Below are 16,393 nucleotides of genomic sequence, written 5' to 3' on the forward strand. Positions count from 1 at the left end.
TCAGCTGAGGAGTCTCACCAGGGCCTGCTTTATGTCCCTGTTTCTGAGACTGTAGATGAAGGGGTTCAGCATGGGGGTGACCACTGTGTACATCACCGAGGCGATTGCACTGTCCCTGGAGTCGTGGGTAGAGGCAGAGCTGAGGTACACGCCGAGGCCCGTCCCATAGAACATGGAGACCACGGAGAGGTGAGACCCACAGGTGGAGAAGGCTTTGTACTTGCCACTCGCTGATGAGATTTTCAAAACAGAGGACACAATCTTAGAGTAAGAGAAAAGGATGCCACTGAGAGGGATGATCGCCAGAACACCCGCTGCTAAATATATCATCAGCTCATTGAGGAAGGTGTCAGAACAGGCAAGCTGGATCACCTGGTCCAGGTCACAGAAGAAGTGAGGGATTTGTAGCTGTGAGCAAAAGGACAGTCGCAAAACCATTAAGCTGTATAATAGAGAATCCAGAAGACTTAACACCCAGGATGCAAGAAGCAGGAGGCCACAGAACTGGGGGTTCATGATGACCATGTAGTGCAGGGGATGGCAGATGGCCACAAACCGGTCATAGGCCATGGCTGTCAGGAGGAAGTTGTCCACACCTGCAAAGAGTAATGAGAAAAACAGCTGGCTGAGACAGCCCGCGTAGGTGATGGTTTTGTTCTGTGTCTGGATGTTCAGCAGCATCTTGGGGACGGTGGTGGAGGTGAAGCAGATGTCGGCAAAGGACAGGTTGAAGAGGAAGATGTACATGGGGGTGTGCAGGTGGGGGTCCGTGATGATGGCGAGGATGATGAGGAGATTCCCAGTGACCGTGACCAAGTACATGGCCAAGAATGCCCAGAAGAGGAGGGGCTGCAGCGAGGCCTCTTCTGAGAGCCCCAGGAGGGTGAACGCTGTGGGGTGGGTTTGGTTTCCTGGCGCCAGGTCGCTGGTGAGCCTGGGGGATGGAGACAGAAGTGATGTAAACTTAACCACAGCAGAGCAGTCAAGACATGAGTTTAAATTTAAATGATTTTATTTTGAATACGTTCAGTTAATGAATTTGATGTTATAGACCTAGTGCCTTTTACCTGAAATTTTCAAGGCTGTTAATGACCCACCTTCTCTTGATGCTGAAAAAAATTAGCCATTCCTACATCTAATACAAATATATTCCAAGTCCAAATTGTCTTTAAAAATTTCCTGAGATTTTCATTTTTCTTTTTAAAAAGAACAGGCAGTATGACTGAAATACACTGCTGAGGGGAGCAGCGGGGAGACAGGAGAGGTCTGCTGCGCCATATGGGTGGGTAGATCCCTGGCCAGGGATCAAACTCATGCTGCAATGGCTGTGGATAGCTTCATAGGTTACATCTTAACCCCTTGCGCCATCAGGGAGGCCTTGAGATTTTCTTTTAAATACGTTTGACCAATTATATTATCCAAATATTGTTGGAATCATGCAGAAAAAGCAGTGAGACCAACTTTGAAAAATCCTAGCTCTGGGTCCTCCCTGATGGCCTAGCGGTTATGTCTCAGGGCTTCCACCCAGACAGCCTGTATTCCATCCCCGGCCAGGTTGCTGACCCACATGGTGTAACAGACCTCTCCTGTTGTGCCAGCTGCTCCCCTCAGCAGTGGATCTCAGTAGATCTGCTGTCCAGCTCCCCAACCTTGTCTCTGGTGAGTCCTCTCATCCTCTGCACCTCTGTCCTGCTGGCCAGCTCTTCTATGCATAAATCATAAAAAAAAATAAATCTTTTTTTTTAAAGAAATAAAATCCTGTCCCCAAGCAAGTTTTCTTTAAGTATGTGTGTGGTCTCTATAAATAATATTTCATATGGTGATTATTATTCTTAATTAAAATAATGCAGTTGGATGAGGAGGTAGAATCTAGAGGAAGCTTATATAACCACTTCCAATTAGGAGACTTTGAACAAAAATATGAAGTCATCAGGATTTTTAATGAAGGAGATATCACGTGGTAACAATATATCCAAGAAAAGAACATTCGGGTTTGGGGTAATCTCTAGAAAAAGATGTCAGTACAGGAGCGTTCCTGGCACAGTTACAGATCCCAGAAGTATGCTGTGACAAGAGGGGGCACTCCCGGTTGGGGGTGAGATGAGAGAGTGGGCAGGAGGCCCGGACATCCTGATGCCTCATGACATTGTACATTTGCTGATTTTCTGGTGTGTAGATTGTGTTACATGCATGTGCCTAGGTGTGAACAGTAGTCCTACATGTATAAATTATCTGTAATTCAAATCCCTCTATAAACTATCATTTCTTTCTCTCACATTTAATCTAAATTCTGACTGTTTGATCACAGAAGACAGCTTCGACTTGGGATAGATGTCCAATCTGTGCGTCCCTTTACCTGCAGTAAGGCTTATTCCCCTTATTTTAGCCACACACACATTTTCGGATCCGCACTTAGGGCATTTTGTCCTGTGCACTGAGGCAGAGCTGAGATTGGAAATCAAATAACTAAGGACAATGAAAATAGGAAGTGGTTTGCCTTTCAAAGAATCAGCTCTCCAGAATTGTAAAGAAAGTTGCTATTTTCTTCTGCATTTTTTAAAGATTTATTTTATTTATATAAGAGCCAGGGTACAGGCCACTTGTGCAGGAGGGTGAGAGGATTCACCAGAGACAGAGCGGGGAACAGAACAGGCAGACTGAGGAAATCCACAGTGCTGAGCAGAGCAGAGGGTGAGACAGGAGAGGTCTGCTCACGATGTGGGTTGCTCTGAGGCCAGTGGGGATCGAACTGGCACTGCAGAGGCTGCAGACAGCTTCACAGCGCTGCGCTCAACCGCCTGCGCCAACAGGGAGGCCCTTCTGCAATTTAACACACTGAATACCTAACAACGGAGAACCTTGGTTTTTGTGTCCTTATTTATTCATTTATTGTTTTGTAACTGAGGGAGTACCAAGGAACCCCCTCCAGGTATGGCCACCATAGTGCACCCACACCCTCTCACCCATGTTCACCACTGCAGACCATGGTGCTTCTCTCCCACCTCCTTCTTCCCCTTCCCCCGGCCTCCCCTGCTGGTGTCTCAGCTCTGTAGTCAGTTAGCAAGTGTTAGTTTCTAACCTTGTCTTCATCTGTTAATTTAGTTTCTTTATATTCCACACATCAGTCACACCGTCTGATATTTATCTTTCTCATGACTTATTTCACCTGGCATCATGATTTCAAGCTCCATCCATGTGCCACAAATGGCTAAAGTTTGTCTTTTTGATCGCTGAGTAGTATTCCATGGTGTGTATATACTACATCTTCTTGATCTGCTCATATGTCAGGATGTGTCAGCTATAATGTATAGGGCTGCAATAAACTAGGCAGTGCAAGTTTTCTTTGCAGTTAGCTTTTTGAATATCATAGACAGATGCCTAGGAGTGGAATGACTGGGTCAAATGGCAGATCCATGTTTACTGTGTGAGACGAGTCCTCACTGCTCTCTGTGAGGGCTGGTCCAGGCTGCACTCCCACCCGCAGCAAGTGTGGCCCACTGCCCTGCGTGTGAACAGCATCCTGTCAGGGTCAGTTCCTTTGTACCATCTGCTTCTTGGCAGGACCCAGTTACCCTCAACTCTGACTGGAAAAAGCTAATTGGGAGATAAACCTAGATAAACAAAAATGGATTCCAATATGCGTGAGGAAAATATCATTTGTCATTTGAATACAGAAGAATGTGATCCAGGAGATGGGAAGGTGGGGGCTGTTTTTAGGAGCAAATTGGCTGCCCAGTGTCCCTTTGTCTCTCTTGTATGCAAAAGCTTTTCAGTTTATGTAGCACCACATGTGGCTTCTTATTTTTCATGTCACAAGGAAGTCATTGCCTATGCAAATACCAGAGAGCTCTTAAATATGTGTTTTCCAGAGGAGACACCTAGATGGTCAGCAAGCACATGAGGGGGTGCTCAGGATCACTCACCAGGGAAATGCAAATCCGAACCAGGAGCCTCACCTCACAGCTACTGACAGAGCACGCAGGGAGATGACCAAAGGTCAGCACTAGGAGTGGGACACAGAGTTCCCTGGGGTGCTGTCGGTGGGATAATAAACCATGTTAGCCACAGTGGATAAGCAAACAGAGGTGCCTCAAAATAGCAGATAGACTCCCCCGTGATGTGTTCATACATGTACAAAGGCAATGAAAACAGGACTTGGAATAGTTATCCGCACCCCATGTTTGTTGAGCCAAAATCTAGAAATAAACTATGAGTCCATCAGTGGATAAATAAATAAAATAATGTGTACATGTATAGATATAAAGTATATATGTGCTATATATATATATATGTATATAGTATTGCTCTTAATTGTCCAAATCAATATACATGGATTATGTAAAACATATAATGTGTAATACATGCACAGGATATTGTGTTATTATAATACACATTCTATATAATAAAATATCAAATAATATTAGTCAAGAGAAAGAAGGACACCCTGCCTTTTGTGACAACATGAGCACCTAAGAACATCCTGCTCCTTGATGGGAGTCAGAGAACTGCAAATACTGGATATCACTTGTGTGTGCGCATCTGAAACAGACTTAAATTGCTTCCACGGACTAGGGTGGGGAATTGGGAAGAGGTTGTTTGAGGATACGCACTTGAAGCTGCTGGATGAATAAGGTTCTGGAATCTACTACAGTGTGACATAGTCAACAGTCATTCCTTGTAACCTTCAAAATTGCCGAGAGATTATTTCTGAATCATTTTGTTTCAAAAATAAATATCGCTTGTGTGTATTGATAGAGTGTTAGCTTGTGCTAACTGGAATCATACTGCAATATAAATATATCAAATGTACATGTTTTTCTCCAACGTACACACTGTTTTATATCAGTGAAATCTCAATGAAAATACAACAGATCACATCATAGTGTGAGGAGACACAGTAATGACTAAACACAGATGTGACATATGAACACAATATGTACAATAGCTTATCACTAAGAATGCAAGAAAACAGCCGATATATAACTCTATGGTGGGACACAATAGAACCAAATGAGGATCAAACAAAATTGAAAACTTTATAACATTTTGCCCAACAATCTATACATATGTGGGAGAATTGAGTGCAAAATATTTATCTTGAGAAATTCCAAATCTGTTTGGATATTGGAATCACACACCAGAATAAATACTGAGCCCTAGTAAATAAACTGTAAGAATGAGCACAATTTATAATTTAAAAAGTAAAATACTAACAAGCAAAACTATGCAGATTTGAGTACTGGAGTGGTTGCAAAGTAAATCTCTTTAGATCCCCAATTGAAATTAAATAATAAGTATAACTTATGTGAGCACCTACTATGAGGGAATACTGTTCGTCTACTGTTCATCTCCTGCACACTGTTCATCTCCTCATCTGCTCTGTGAGGTCATCTGCCCACATTAGTTTAGAGCTCTCTGACACACATCACCTGTCACACACCCCATCCGCCACCATGCATCCCCTTCACATTAAACACTTTATTTCCTGCTCCCTCAACTCCAGACCTTCCTGAATCTGTCCTAACTTTGCTGGAACCACGTTAAGCCCCCCACTCCTCCTTCAGTCTCATCCTAACAGATTTTCCTTCCTGTCTCTTCACTGTCAGCACCATCCCTGTATTGTTGAGAGCAGTGGACAGTTTTGAGTCACAAATTAAGTAAATTAATTATAATTGATGAGTCAGTCAAGCAAGAGAACAAGGGAACCTCTTGTCCCTGGGCCTGGTTTGATCTCTGTGACCTGAGGCAGAACTTCTCAGTTTGCATTTTCTCTGGATCTGTCCCAAGTGCCTGCTGGGCTCTGAGACTCACCTGGGTGGGGGCTGTGAGGGGGGCTTCTCCATGTAGCCGTGTGAGTCCCTCCTGGACGCTTGAGGATGGATCTGGGCTGTGTCACAGACAGGATCTCAGGAGGGCGCCAAGGGCTGGTCCCTGGGCAGAGGTCGGGCTCCACAGACAGGAATCATGTCCTCTCCGGGCCCGGGGTGGACAGTCTGAGGGACCGAGGGAGACAGGGTATTTACCGCCCTCCACGCGGTCTCATTAGCCACAACAACTGTCCTGCTCCACGCTATGAGCTCATGATTTCCCTGTGGACACTGGATTGGGCAAAAGGAAAGTTTCTTAATGATTCTCTGATCCCGAGAGACTAGATTAGATGTCAAGTGCATCCAGTTTTGTTACTCCCCGGCCTTCATGCTGTAACCACCCAGCACCTGTTCTAATTCCGTGTTCAAGTTTTCAAAATGTGCTGGGAATTGCATGGGGACCATAATCAAGATGAAAATGCAAACATTGCGCAAGAAAGGAAAAATGATGTAAAAAATAGATAAAATAAAAAAAAAATTAAAAATCTGTGCTGAGGATCCCAACTTGACTCGGTGCCCTGGATCATCAGGCACAAATGAGTTGGGGCACAGACCCCCATCATATGTCCAGTGGTGCTGTTCCTCTCTCATAAAGCAGAGAACCGAGCCCTCTGTATAAAACTTTAGCAACCACACTCCTTGTTGTCATGGCACTTTTGCAAAAGCAACCAAGAATTTCTTTTTTGTTTTACTGTGATGTGACTGCCACAGCCTTATGTTTGAAACTCCAGAAGGAAACGCCTGTGTTCCTAACCAGCCAAATGTGCAGGGCCCAAGAGTGAAGATTTTGGCAACTGCCACACTCACTCTGAAGCCCGTGCGCCTCCTCTGACCCCCGAGACTAAGCACGTGTCCTGCTTAGAGCACAGGGAGCTGCTGACACGCTTCACTGCTGCCAGCGTGAGGTGCTGCCCACAACAGTCCACTCCTGACACCGGGTGTCCCATCCTCACAGGTCACCACGTCATCCGAGCAGCAGTTGTCTGAGCCACCTCTAAATCCTGACCAGTCTTCACTGCCAAAGCAGGGCCCGTGACAGCCCCGGGGAGGCAGGAGCAGGCCCCACAACGAACTCCAAGGGAGGGTCGCCCATTGCTCTTCTAGCAGCCAGAGGAAGGGCTTGTAGTTACTTTTGATGGACTCGTCTCAGTACTGAAAATCTCCTTGAAAGATTATAGAGTTTCCTTAACTTTCTTGTCCTCAGTGTCCACTTTGTTGCCACACAACACAACAGGGATGTTTTCTCACCCCAGCAGGTCACTTGCAAGTTAGGCACGTTCTGGGAAATAACTGGGATGTTACATCAGACAATCCAATGGCACACGGGGCTTGGCCTGACAGCCTCCCTCTCCGTACAGATGTCTCCCAGCCAGCTGTGCGCCTCACAGTGAACTGGACCCGTCTGTGTCTGTTGTTGTGGAACAGGGGAGGAAGGACCTCAACAGCCCAGGTTCTTCATCCGTCTTTATTTTTCAGAATTATGCTGTTCAGATACACCCTCCCCTTCAGCAGGTGTCTTGTTGCTGTAGTGCTGTTTTCTTGGACTGTACAGAGCATTTGGGTGATAAAGTCCCAATTATTTATGTTCTCCTTGGTTTCCCTTGCTGCCGGGGATGATTCCACGAACACATCTGAAACTTATATTGCAGAGTTCTCTTCTACATGTGTTATGGTTTTCGGTATTACCACAAAGTCTTTTTATTAATCTTCAATTGATTTTTGTGCGTTTTGAGAGAGAGTCATCTAGCGTCATCCTTTGCATGCGTGTCCAGTCTTCCCAATACCATTTACTGAAGAGGCTCCTCGCTCCGGTGTATGTTCTTGGCTCCCATTTTGTAGATTAACTGTTCCTATGTGTCTGATGATTTCTGGGGTCTTGATTCTATCCATTGGTCTCTGTTCATCATCCCGTACCATTATCATTATCCAGTGTTATTTTAATCATATAGCTTTATAGTATAGTTCGAAGTCTAGTGTTGTAATTATAACGTTTTTCCTTTTATTGTCAGATTTGGTTTGCTCTGTGGGGTCTTTTGTGGTTCCTTATGAAAATCAGTAATGTGCATTTTATTTCTTAAAGTGTGTCATTGATAATTTCATGTGATTGCACTGACTCTAGATAATGCTTTGTGTAGGATGTTCATTGTGACCACACTGATTTTTCCAATCCATGAGCAAGAAGTAAGTTACTATTTCTTTGTGTCTTATTCTGTTTACTTTAACAGAGTCTTATAATTTTCATTATTCAGGCCCTTCACATCCTTTGTTAAGTTTACTAACTAGATATTTAACTTTTATTTATTCTGGTGTGATTGTAAATGGGATCTATGCCTAATTTTTCTTCTACTTTTTTTTTAAAAAGATTTATTTATTTAGGCATACAAGAGCTGGGGTACAGGCCAGAAGGGTGGGGGGTGAGAGGATTCACCAGAGACAGAGTGGGGAGCAGAACAGGCAGATTGACGGAAGTACACTGCTGAGGGTAGCAGTGGGCGAGTCAGGAGAGGTCTGCTGCACCATGTGGGTTGCTCCTTGGCCAGCTGGGGATTGAACTCATGCTGCAGAGGCTGCACATAGCTTCATAGGTCGAGTCTTAACCCCTTGGGCCACCAGGGAGGTCCCTAATTTTTCTTCTTCTAACTCATTGTTTATATATAGGAAAACAGCTGATTTTGTTTGTTTATATCCTGCCACTTTAACTGAACTGGTTTAGTGTTTCAGTTAGATCCAACATCCATGTATGCTGAAAAGCCTAAAAATTGGACATAAATGGAACTCATCCTAAAATAATAACTATTTCTAGGCAATTAATTCTCAAAACACCCAGCTGAATATTGGTTTATTATCCCCATACTAAAAGACACAAGAAAACTGATTTTAGGGACATCTTTTATAAAAATAATGTAAGAAACAAGTTGACGCTTATGTCATGTTTTGTATATTATGTATAAAGGGACCCATGCAGTATGTGTACCTAATTTTTATGAGTCCTATAATTCAGTAATTTAACATTTCATTTTAAAATGCAAAATATCTTCATTATTCACTCTGAAACATAAGTTAATTCTTTAAGTTACTATTTTTAATTTTTTAAATAAAATTTGGACCACAGTCCACAGAAAGCAAGCCAATACCTAGTTAGCAAACTTGACAAAGGATGGTTTTCTTGATTTATTCTTCTTCCAATTGATTGTTTGTGTATAGAAGGCTACTGATTTTTGCATGTTGATTTTGTATTCTGCTAAGTTACTGAACTGGTTGATTATTTTGAATAGTTTTTCTGTGGAGTTTTTAAGGTTCTCTATGTATATTATGATATCATCAGCAAATAGTGATAGTTTTATTTCTTCTTTCCCTATCTGGATTCCTTGTATATCTTTCTTTTGTCCTATTACCCTGACGGGACCTCCAGTATTATATTGAAGAGTAGTGGTGAGAGAGGACATCCTTATCTTGTTCCTGATCCTAAAGGAAAGGCCTTCAGCTTTTCACCATTGAGACTAATATTGGCAGTGGGTTTGTCCTATATGGCTTTTATCATGTTAATGTATGTTCCTTCTATCCCGAGAATTTCAAGGGCCTTCATCATAAATGGATGTTGGTCTTTGTCAAATGCTTTCCTAGCATCTATTGATATGATCGTATGGTTTTTATTTTTATTTTTGTTGATGTGTTGGATTACACTGATCGATTTTCATGTGTTGAACTATCCTGGTGCCCCTGGGATGAATCCCACTTGAGCATGGTGTACGATCCCTTTGATGCATTGTTGGATTCTGTTGGCAAGGATTTTTGCATCAGTGTTCATTAGGGAGATTGGCCTATAATTATCTTTTTTTGTGCTGTCTTTGTTTGGTTTGTATTAGTGTAATGTTCGCTTCATAGAACACATTTGGTAGTATTCCTTCTTTTTCAATTTTTTGAAAGATTTTGTGCAGGATAGGCACCAATTCATTGCTGAACATTTGGTCGAATTCATTTGTGAAGCTGTCTGGGCCCGGGCTTTTGTTTTTGGGGAGGACTTTCATTACTTCCTCAATTCCGCTGTTTGTGATTGCTCTGTTTAGTTGTTCTATTACTTCTTTGTTCAGCTTTGGATGATTATATCGTCTGGTAATTTGTCCATCTCTTATAGATTGTTGAGTTTGTTTGCATATAAGTGTTCATAGTAATCTCTGATTATTCTCTTGATTTCTGCTGAGTCTGTTGTGATTTCTCCTCTTTCATTCATAATACAATTTATATATTTTTCTCCCTTGAAACAGATGTTAATTTTAATACAAAGCTATTTATTAAAGGAGACACTTGCATTAAATTCTTTCCATTTCCTGTGAATTACCTTTCCACTTATTACACTGAAGTAACCTTGCAATATAATGTTATATAAATTTTAGGTTTGAATAATTATTATTAATGTATATGCAATATTAAGTTCACTTCTAAAAGTTTAAATTTATCTTTCATTATACCATCGTCCTCATTTCTGATTGAACCACCTCCCTTCTGCAATCTTCCTGTGAGCCACTAATTGCTCTTATATATTCCAAAAGTGTATATTGTTTTATGGACATGATCGGTTTATTTGTTTTCTTTATTACATACGAGTGAAATCACATGGTATTTGACTTTCTCTGTTGGGCTTGTTTCAGAAAGGATCATTCTGTTGTTATCCTTTTGTTCTTCCAAATATAAATAGTGTTCCGCTATATACATATACCACATCTTTTTGGACATTTGTCAATCAGTGGACACTTGGGTTTTTTCTACCTCTTGCCTATTGTAAATACCATTGCAGTGAACATGAATGGAAAACACCTTGGAATTAGTGCGTTTTGTGTGCATTTTCCAGCTAAACTCTCAGAAGTAAGACATTTGCATCATAGGAGACTTATATTCTTCAATGTTTGAGGAATTTCCTTATAGCTTTCCATAACAGATGCACAAGTTTATATCCATCAACACTATATAAGTGTTTCCTCTTCGGGCCGGGACCCTGTAAGCTCTGTGGCCAGCACAGGGAAAGAAATCACCACCCTCTACCAGTGTGAGTTTTCAAGCAGAGTTTTCTATCAGAGTTTTCAGTCATATCCCAGATGGCTTCTTAATGGATCCCAGAGCAGAGAAAGGACAGTAGGACAGAGAACACAGCACTTCTTTGCAACGTATCAAGCAGACTTGAAGCATTTGCAACCCGGATCCCTCAAGGACAGCAGGGCTGGTGGCTGTGGTGTCATTGCCTGTGGCCACAGCTCTGCAATGTGCACACAGCCCACGCTGGTGCCCCTTACATATGAGGGCCACCTGATTCCACAGATTGAACCCTTGGACTAGACACATCTCCAGGCAACCGGAGACTCAGCCTGTGGCAGGAAGTACCAGACAGTGGTGGAATGAGAGGTGAGGACAATTGAAGACCAATTGGAACATGCTGTTTGACAGGGGTGGAGGTGGAAGTGACAGATTTCACGTCTCAGCAAACTGAGACAATATTTAAGTCCCAGACTCCCCATTGCCTCCACCTGAAACCAAGGAAAACTAGAAGAGAAACAATCTCACCACAGCACCCCAGCTACAAACCTGGAAATGAGGTGACATAATTACTTAGAATTCAAGGAACATCTGAGCACAAGAGGAAAAAAAAAGCAGCAAAACAGAAGTTCTGGTTCATTAATACAGGAGAGAGAAGCCGAGGAGTGTCAGTGACGTGGAGCAACAACAGTAAATACAACCGTGAGTTATGGGAAAACAACTGAAATGCGGAGAGGCATCTGCAGGACCTTTGAAAGAAGATAAAAGAACCAGAGAGTCTTCACCAAAGAGCTGGACAAGATTAAGAGAACACGAAAGACTGAATGTGAATGAACACAAATATAGGAAGTGTGTTAAATAGAATTAAACTGACCAATACAATAACTTCAGAAATGGAAGATCCCAGTATATACATGACCCAATTAGGAAAACAGAGAGAAATGAGGCTCAGATACAGGAAAAAAAAGGAAACGCTACAAAAATGTCAGACTCCATAGACGTGGATAATCCGGAAGGTGAACAGAGAAGAGAGGAGTGACACTCTTCAAAAAACTACAGCTGAGAATTTTCCAAACTGAGAGTGAAATAAGCACAAATGTCCCGGAAGTACAGACAACACTCAACTTTCAAAGTGAAAATGACCTACACCACGACACCCCACTGTTAAATCAGAAAAAATCAGAAAAAAGAAAAGATGTACAGGAGGCCTGAGTGAAAGAGGATTTGCAAAGGCATCCAAGGTAGGCTTTCCTCTGATGTTTCCCAGTCACCCTCCAGGAAAGGAGAGGAAGGAAGTGCTCATAATCCTAAACACAAAGACTTCCCGCCAAGAATGCTCTATGCTGCAAAATTATTCAATTATGAATGTGAATAAAAGCTTCCCCAGAGAAGCCAATGGAGTTGATCCCCATCAGGTCTGCCTACCACACCATAAAAACTGACAGGAGTTCTTCTACAAGAAAGAAAAAATGAAACACAAACCCTGAGCAAAATGACATGAACAGGATTATTATGGGTCAACAACAAAGCACTGAAAGGAAGGAAGTAAAGGACAGGAGTAGGGACAGCTGAGTTTTAGCCCTGGACACCCATGGATACTGTGATATCACAAGATATTTCTGCAGATAATCCGTAAATTGCTTATTTTTCCCAATAGAGTTGTATATATTTTCCTCCATCTTTCTATTATTTTGTAAGTACCCAATTTCCTGTTTTCAACATTTCACTAAAGAAAAAGTCATGCAGATTTTTTTTGAATACTTCCCTGTATTCATACCAGTTAAAAATAATTAAGCAAATAGGGCCTCCCCTGGTGGTGCAGCCATTGAGTGTTGGGTTGTGAGGCTGCCCCAGCCTCTGCAGCGCAAGTTCAATCCCCGGCCACCGGCAAGGGTTCCACCCAAAATAAATAAATAAATAATATTTATTATATATAAAAAAAAACTGAGGTTAAACTGTGTACATAAAACAAAGCACAGATTATCTCTGACTGACTGATGACAGGATCATGACTCAGTCCATGGACTGTGAGCCCTGCTGCTCCCGACCAGACAATCTGAGGAAGCGGCCCCCGTCACGTTGGGGTTGCTCTGCAGCTGAAGAGCCTCCCCAGGGCCTGCTTTATGTCCTTGTTTCTGAGACTGTAGATGAAGGGGTTCAGCATGGGGGTGACCACTGTGTACATCACTGAGGCGATTGCATTGTCCCTGGAGTCGAGGGTAGTGGTGGAGCTGAGGTACACGCCGAGCGCCGTCCCGTAGAACAGGGAGACCACGGAGAGGTGAGACCCGCAGGTGGAGAAGGCTTTGTACCTGCCGCTCGCTGATGAGATTTTCAAAACAGAGGACACAATCTTAGAGTAAGAGAAAAGGATGCCACTGAGAGGAATGAATGCCAGAACCCCCGCTGTTAAATATATCACCAGCTCATTGAGGAAGGTGTCAGAACAGGCAAGCTGGACCACCTGGTCCAGGTCACAGAAGAAGTGAGGGATTTGCAGCTGTGAGCAAAAGGACAGTCGCAAAACCATTAAGCTGTGTAATAGAGAATCCAGAAGACTTAACACCCAGCATGCAAGAAGCAGGAGGCCACAGAACTGGGGGTTCATGATGACCGTGTAGTGCAGGGGATGGCAGATGGCCACAAACCGGTCGTAGGCCATGGCTGTCAGGAGGAAGTTGTCCACTCCTACAAAAATTATGGAGAAAAACACCTGGCTGAGACAGCCCGCGTAGGTTATGGCTTTGTTCCGTGTCTGGATGTTCAGCAGCATCTTGGGGACGGTGGTGGAGGTGAAGCCGACGTCGGCAAAAGACAGGTTGGCGAGGAAGAAGTACATGGGGGTGTGCAGGTGGGAGTCCGTGACGATGGCCAGGATGATGAGGAGATTCCCATTGAAAGTGACCAAATACATGGACAAGAATGCCCAGAAGATGAGGGGCTGCAGCGAGGCCTCTTCTGAGAGCCCCAGAAGGGTGAACGCTGTGGCATGGGTTTGGTTTCCTGGTGCCAGGTTGCTGGTGAGCCTGGGGGATGGAGACAGAAGTGATGTAAACTTAACCACAGCAGAGCAATAAGGAAATGAGTTTATCTCCACATCCTTGCCAATATTTGTTGTTGCTTGTTTTTTTTTTTTATTATTGTGCCATTCTCACTGGTGTAAGATGTTATCTCATTGTGGTTTGATTTATATTTCCCTGATTACAAGTAATGTTCAATATTTTTTCAATGCCTGCTGGCTATTTGCATTTCCTCTCTGGAAAAGTCTCTTTCTAGCTCTTCTGCCCATTTTTTGACTGGGTTGTTGACTCTATTTTTGTTGAGTTTCCTCACCTCTTTGTAGATCTTTGTGTTCTCTCCCTTATCATTCGTATTGTGTGCAAAAATTTTCTCCCAATCTGTAGGCCTTCTCTTTGTTTTTGTTAAAGGAACTCTCCTGCACTGCTGGTGGGAGTGAAAACTGGGCCAATCACTATGGAAAGCTGTGTGGAGGTTCCTCAACCTGCTAAAGATGGAGCTTCCATATCATGCGGCAATTACTCCTAGGTATCTACCCAAAGGACACAAAAATATTATTCCAAAGTTCACATGCACCCCTATGTTTTTGGCAGCACTATTTACAGTATGTAAGCTATGGAAAGAACCCAAATGCCCCAAAATAGACAACTGGATCAAGAAGCTGTCATTCATAAACACAATGGAATAATACTCAACAATCAAAAAAGATAAACTCGTGCCATTTGTAGCAAAATGGATGGAGCTGGAAAGGGTTATGCTCTTGAAATAAGCAAGAAAGAAAAAGAAAACTACGGGATGGTCTCACTTACAGGAGGAATGTAGAGGATACAAATAAGGGATCAGGGACAAAATTTACTATAATAAAGTGAAAATCAAAATGAACAGGCAACTATAACTAGAGACATTCTGCAGGAGGGAAGATGGTAGTTGGATCAAAATGAGTGGGAAGAGCACAAGGGACTAAGGTGATGGGACATGGGTGAATTGATGGTGGGAATTTCATGGGGACTATAACTAAGATGAGAAAGCATACATTGAAAAAAATGAAGGACGATGTAAAAATATATTTAAAATAAATTAAAATTTTAAAATATAAAAAATGAGTTTAAATGGCATGATTTTATTTTGAATACATTCAGTTAATGTATTTCATCTTATAGAGATTGTGCCTGTTATCTGAAATTTTCTTTCTTTTTTTTTAAAGATTTATTTATTTATACAAGAACAGGGGTACAGGCCAAATGCACAGGAGGGTGAGAGGATTCACTAGAGACAGAGAGGGGAACAGAACAGGCAGACTGACAAAACACACTGCTTAGGGGAGCAGCAGGCATGACAGGAGAGGTCTGCTGTGCCATGTGGGACCCTTGACGGCCAGCCAGGATCGAACCGGTGCTGCAGAGGCTGCGGACAGCATCAAAGTGCATCTCTCAACCTCCTGCGCCACCAGGGGAGGCCCTAAATTTTTCTTTTTTTTAAAGATTCATATATTTATACATACAAGTGCTGGGGTACAGGCCAGACATGTGGGGGGTGAGAGGATTCACCAGAGAGAGAGCGGGGAACAGAACAGGTATACTGACTGAAATACACTGCTGAGGGGAGCAGTGGGAGAGACAGGAGAGGTCTGTTGCGCCATGTGGCTAGCTCCCTGGCCAGGGATTAAACTCATCCTGAAGAGGCCGATCAAAATGGCGGTGAAGAAACACTGCAAGTTAGATCTCCCATTAAAAAAGATGTGGTACATATATACCATGGAATATTACTCAGCATTCAAAAAAGATAAACACATGCAATTTGCAGCAACATGGATGGCACTGGAAGGGATCATGCTCAGCGAAATAAGCCAGAAAGAAAAAGAAAAATACCGGATGGTCTCACTCATAGCAGGAATCTAGAAAACTTAAATAAGGGACCAGGAAAATGAATAACTATAAGAAAGTGAAAATCAAAATCAACAAAAAACTATGAACCAGAGACACTTTTTGGGGGGTGGGGGGCAGGAGGGGAGGGATTGGGGTCAGAATGGGGGGGGTTACAATTGTATGGGGAATATAAAAATAAAATTTATTATTTAAAAAAAAAAAGAAGAAGAAGTTAATAGGGAGGAAAAGCAGCAGGACCCAGTGAGAACTGGGACACGGAAGATAAACGGACAGCTCCAGCAAACTACCAGAAGAAGAAAGTTGCCATAAAAGAGGACTAGAAGTGAGGAAAGCTCAAAAACCTGCTACCCTCCCCCTCCCACAAAGTCGGCACTCTCCAACCAACAGAAAGGAGGAAAAAACAAACAAAAAAAAAAACCAAAACAACCAACAAGAACAAACTACGCATCAAGCGGGACTGTGAGTGGACAGGAACCATTTTAGCCACCACACACCGTGAAATGGAGCTGTGGAGAACCCTGCAGGATTCACTGCAGAGGTGAGCAAATGGCTTCAGGCGCCATTAGAGAAAAACAAAGACCCCCGGAGACCTAC

The 16,393-nt window shown here is 42.8% G+C and overlaps 2 protein-coding genes across 2 annotated transcripts; both read right to left on the minus strand.

Annotated features, from left to right (window-relative positions):
* Positions 1-903, minus strand: LOC311182558 (olfactory receptor 7A10-like; the record flags this gene model as incomplete). Its single annotated transcript, XM_084251428.1, has 1 exon — positions 1-903. The coding sequence occupies exon 1, from the start codon at positions 820-822 to the stop codon at positions 1-3; it is 822 nt and encodes a 273-aa protein (XP_084107554.1). The 5' UTR covers positions 823-903.
* Positions 904-12,969: 12,066 nt separating this feature from the next.
* On the minus strand, positions 12,970-14,239 carry LOC311180646 (olfactory receptor 7C1-like; the record flags this gene model as incomplete). The annotated part of the gene is made up of 1 exon (XM_084248560.1): positions 12,970-14,239. The coding sequence occupies exon 1, from the start codon at positions 13,807-13,809 to the stop codon at positions 12,970-12,972; it is 840 nt and encodes a 279-aa protein (XP_084104686.1). The 5' UTR covers positions 13,810-14,239.
* Positions 14,240-16,393: the final 2,154 nt, after the last annotated feature.

The sequence above is a fragment of the Talpa europaea genome, assembly GCF_964194135.1.
Source record: "Talpa europaea genome assembly, chromosome: 12".
Taxonomy (NCBI): Eukaryota; Metazoa; Chordata; class Mammalia; order Eulipotyphla; family Talpidae; genus Talpa; species Talpa europaea.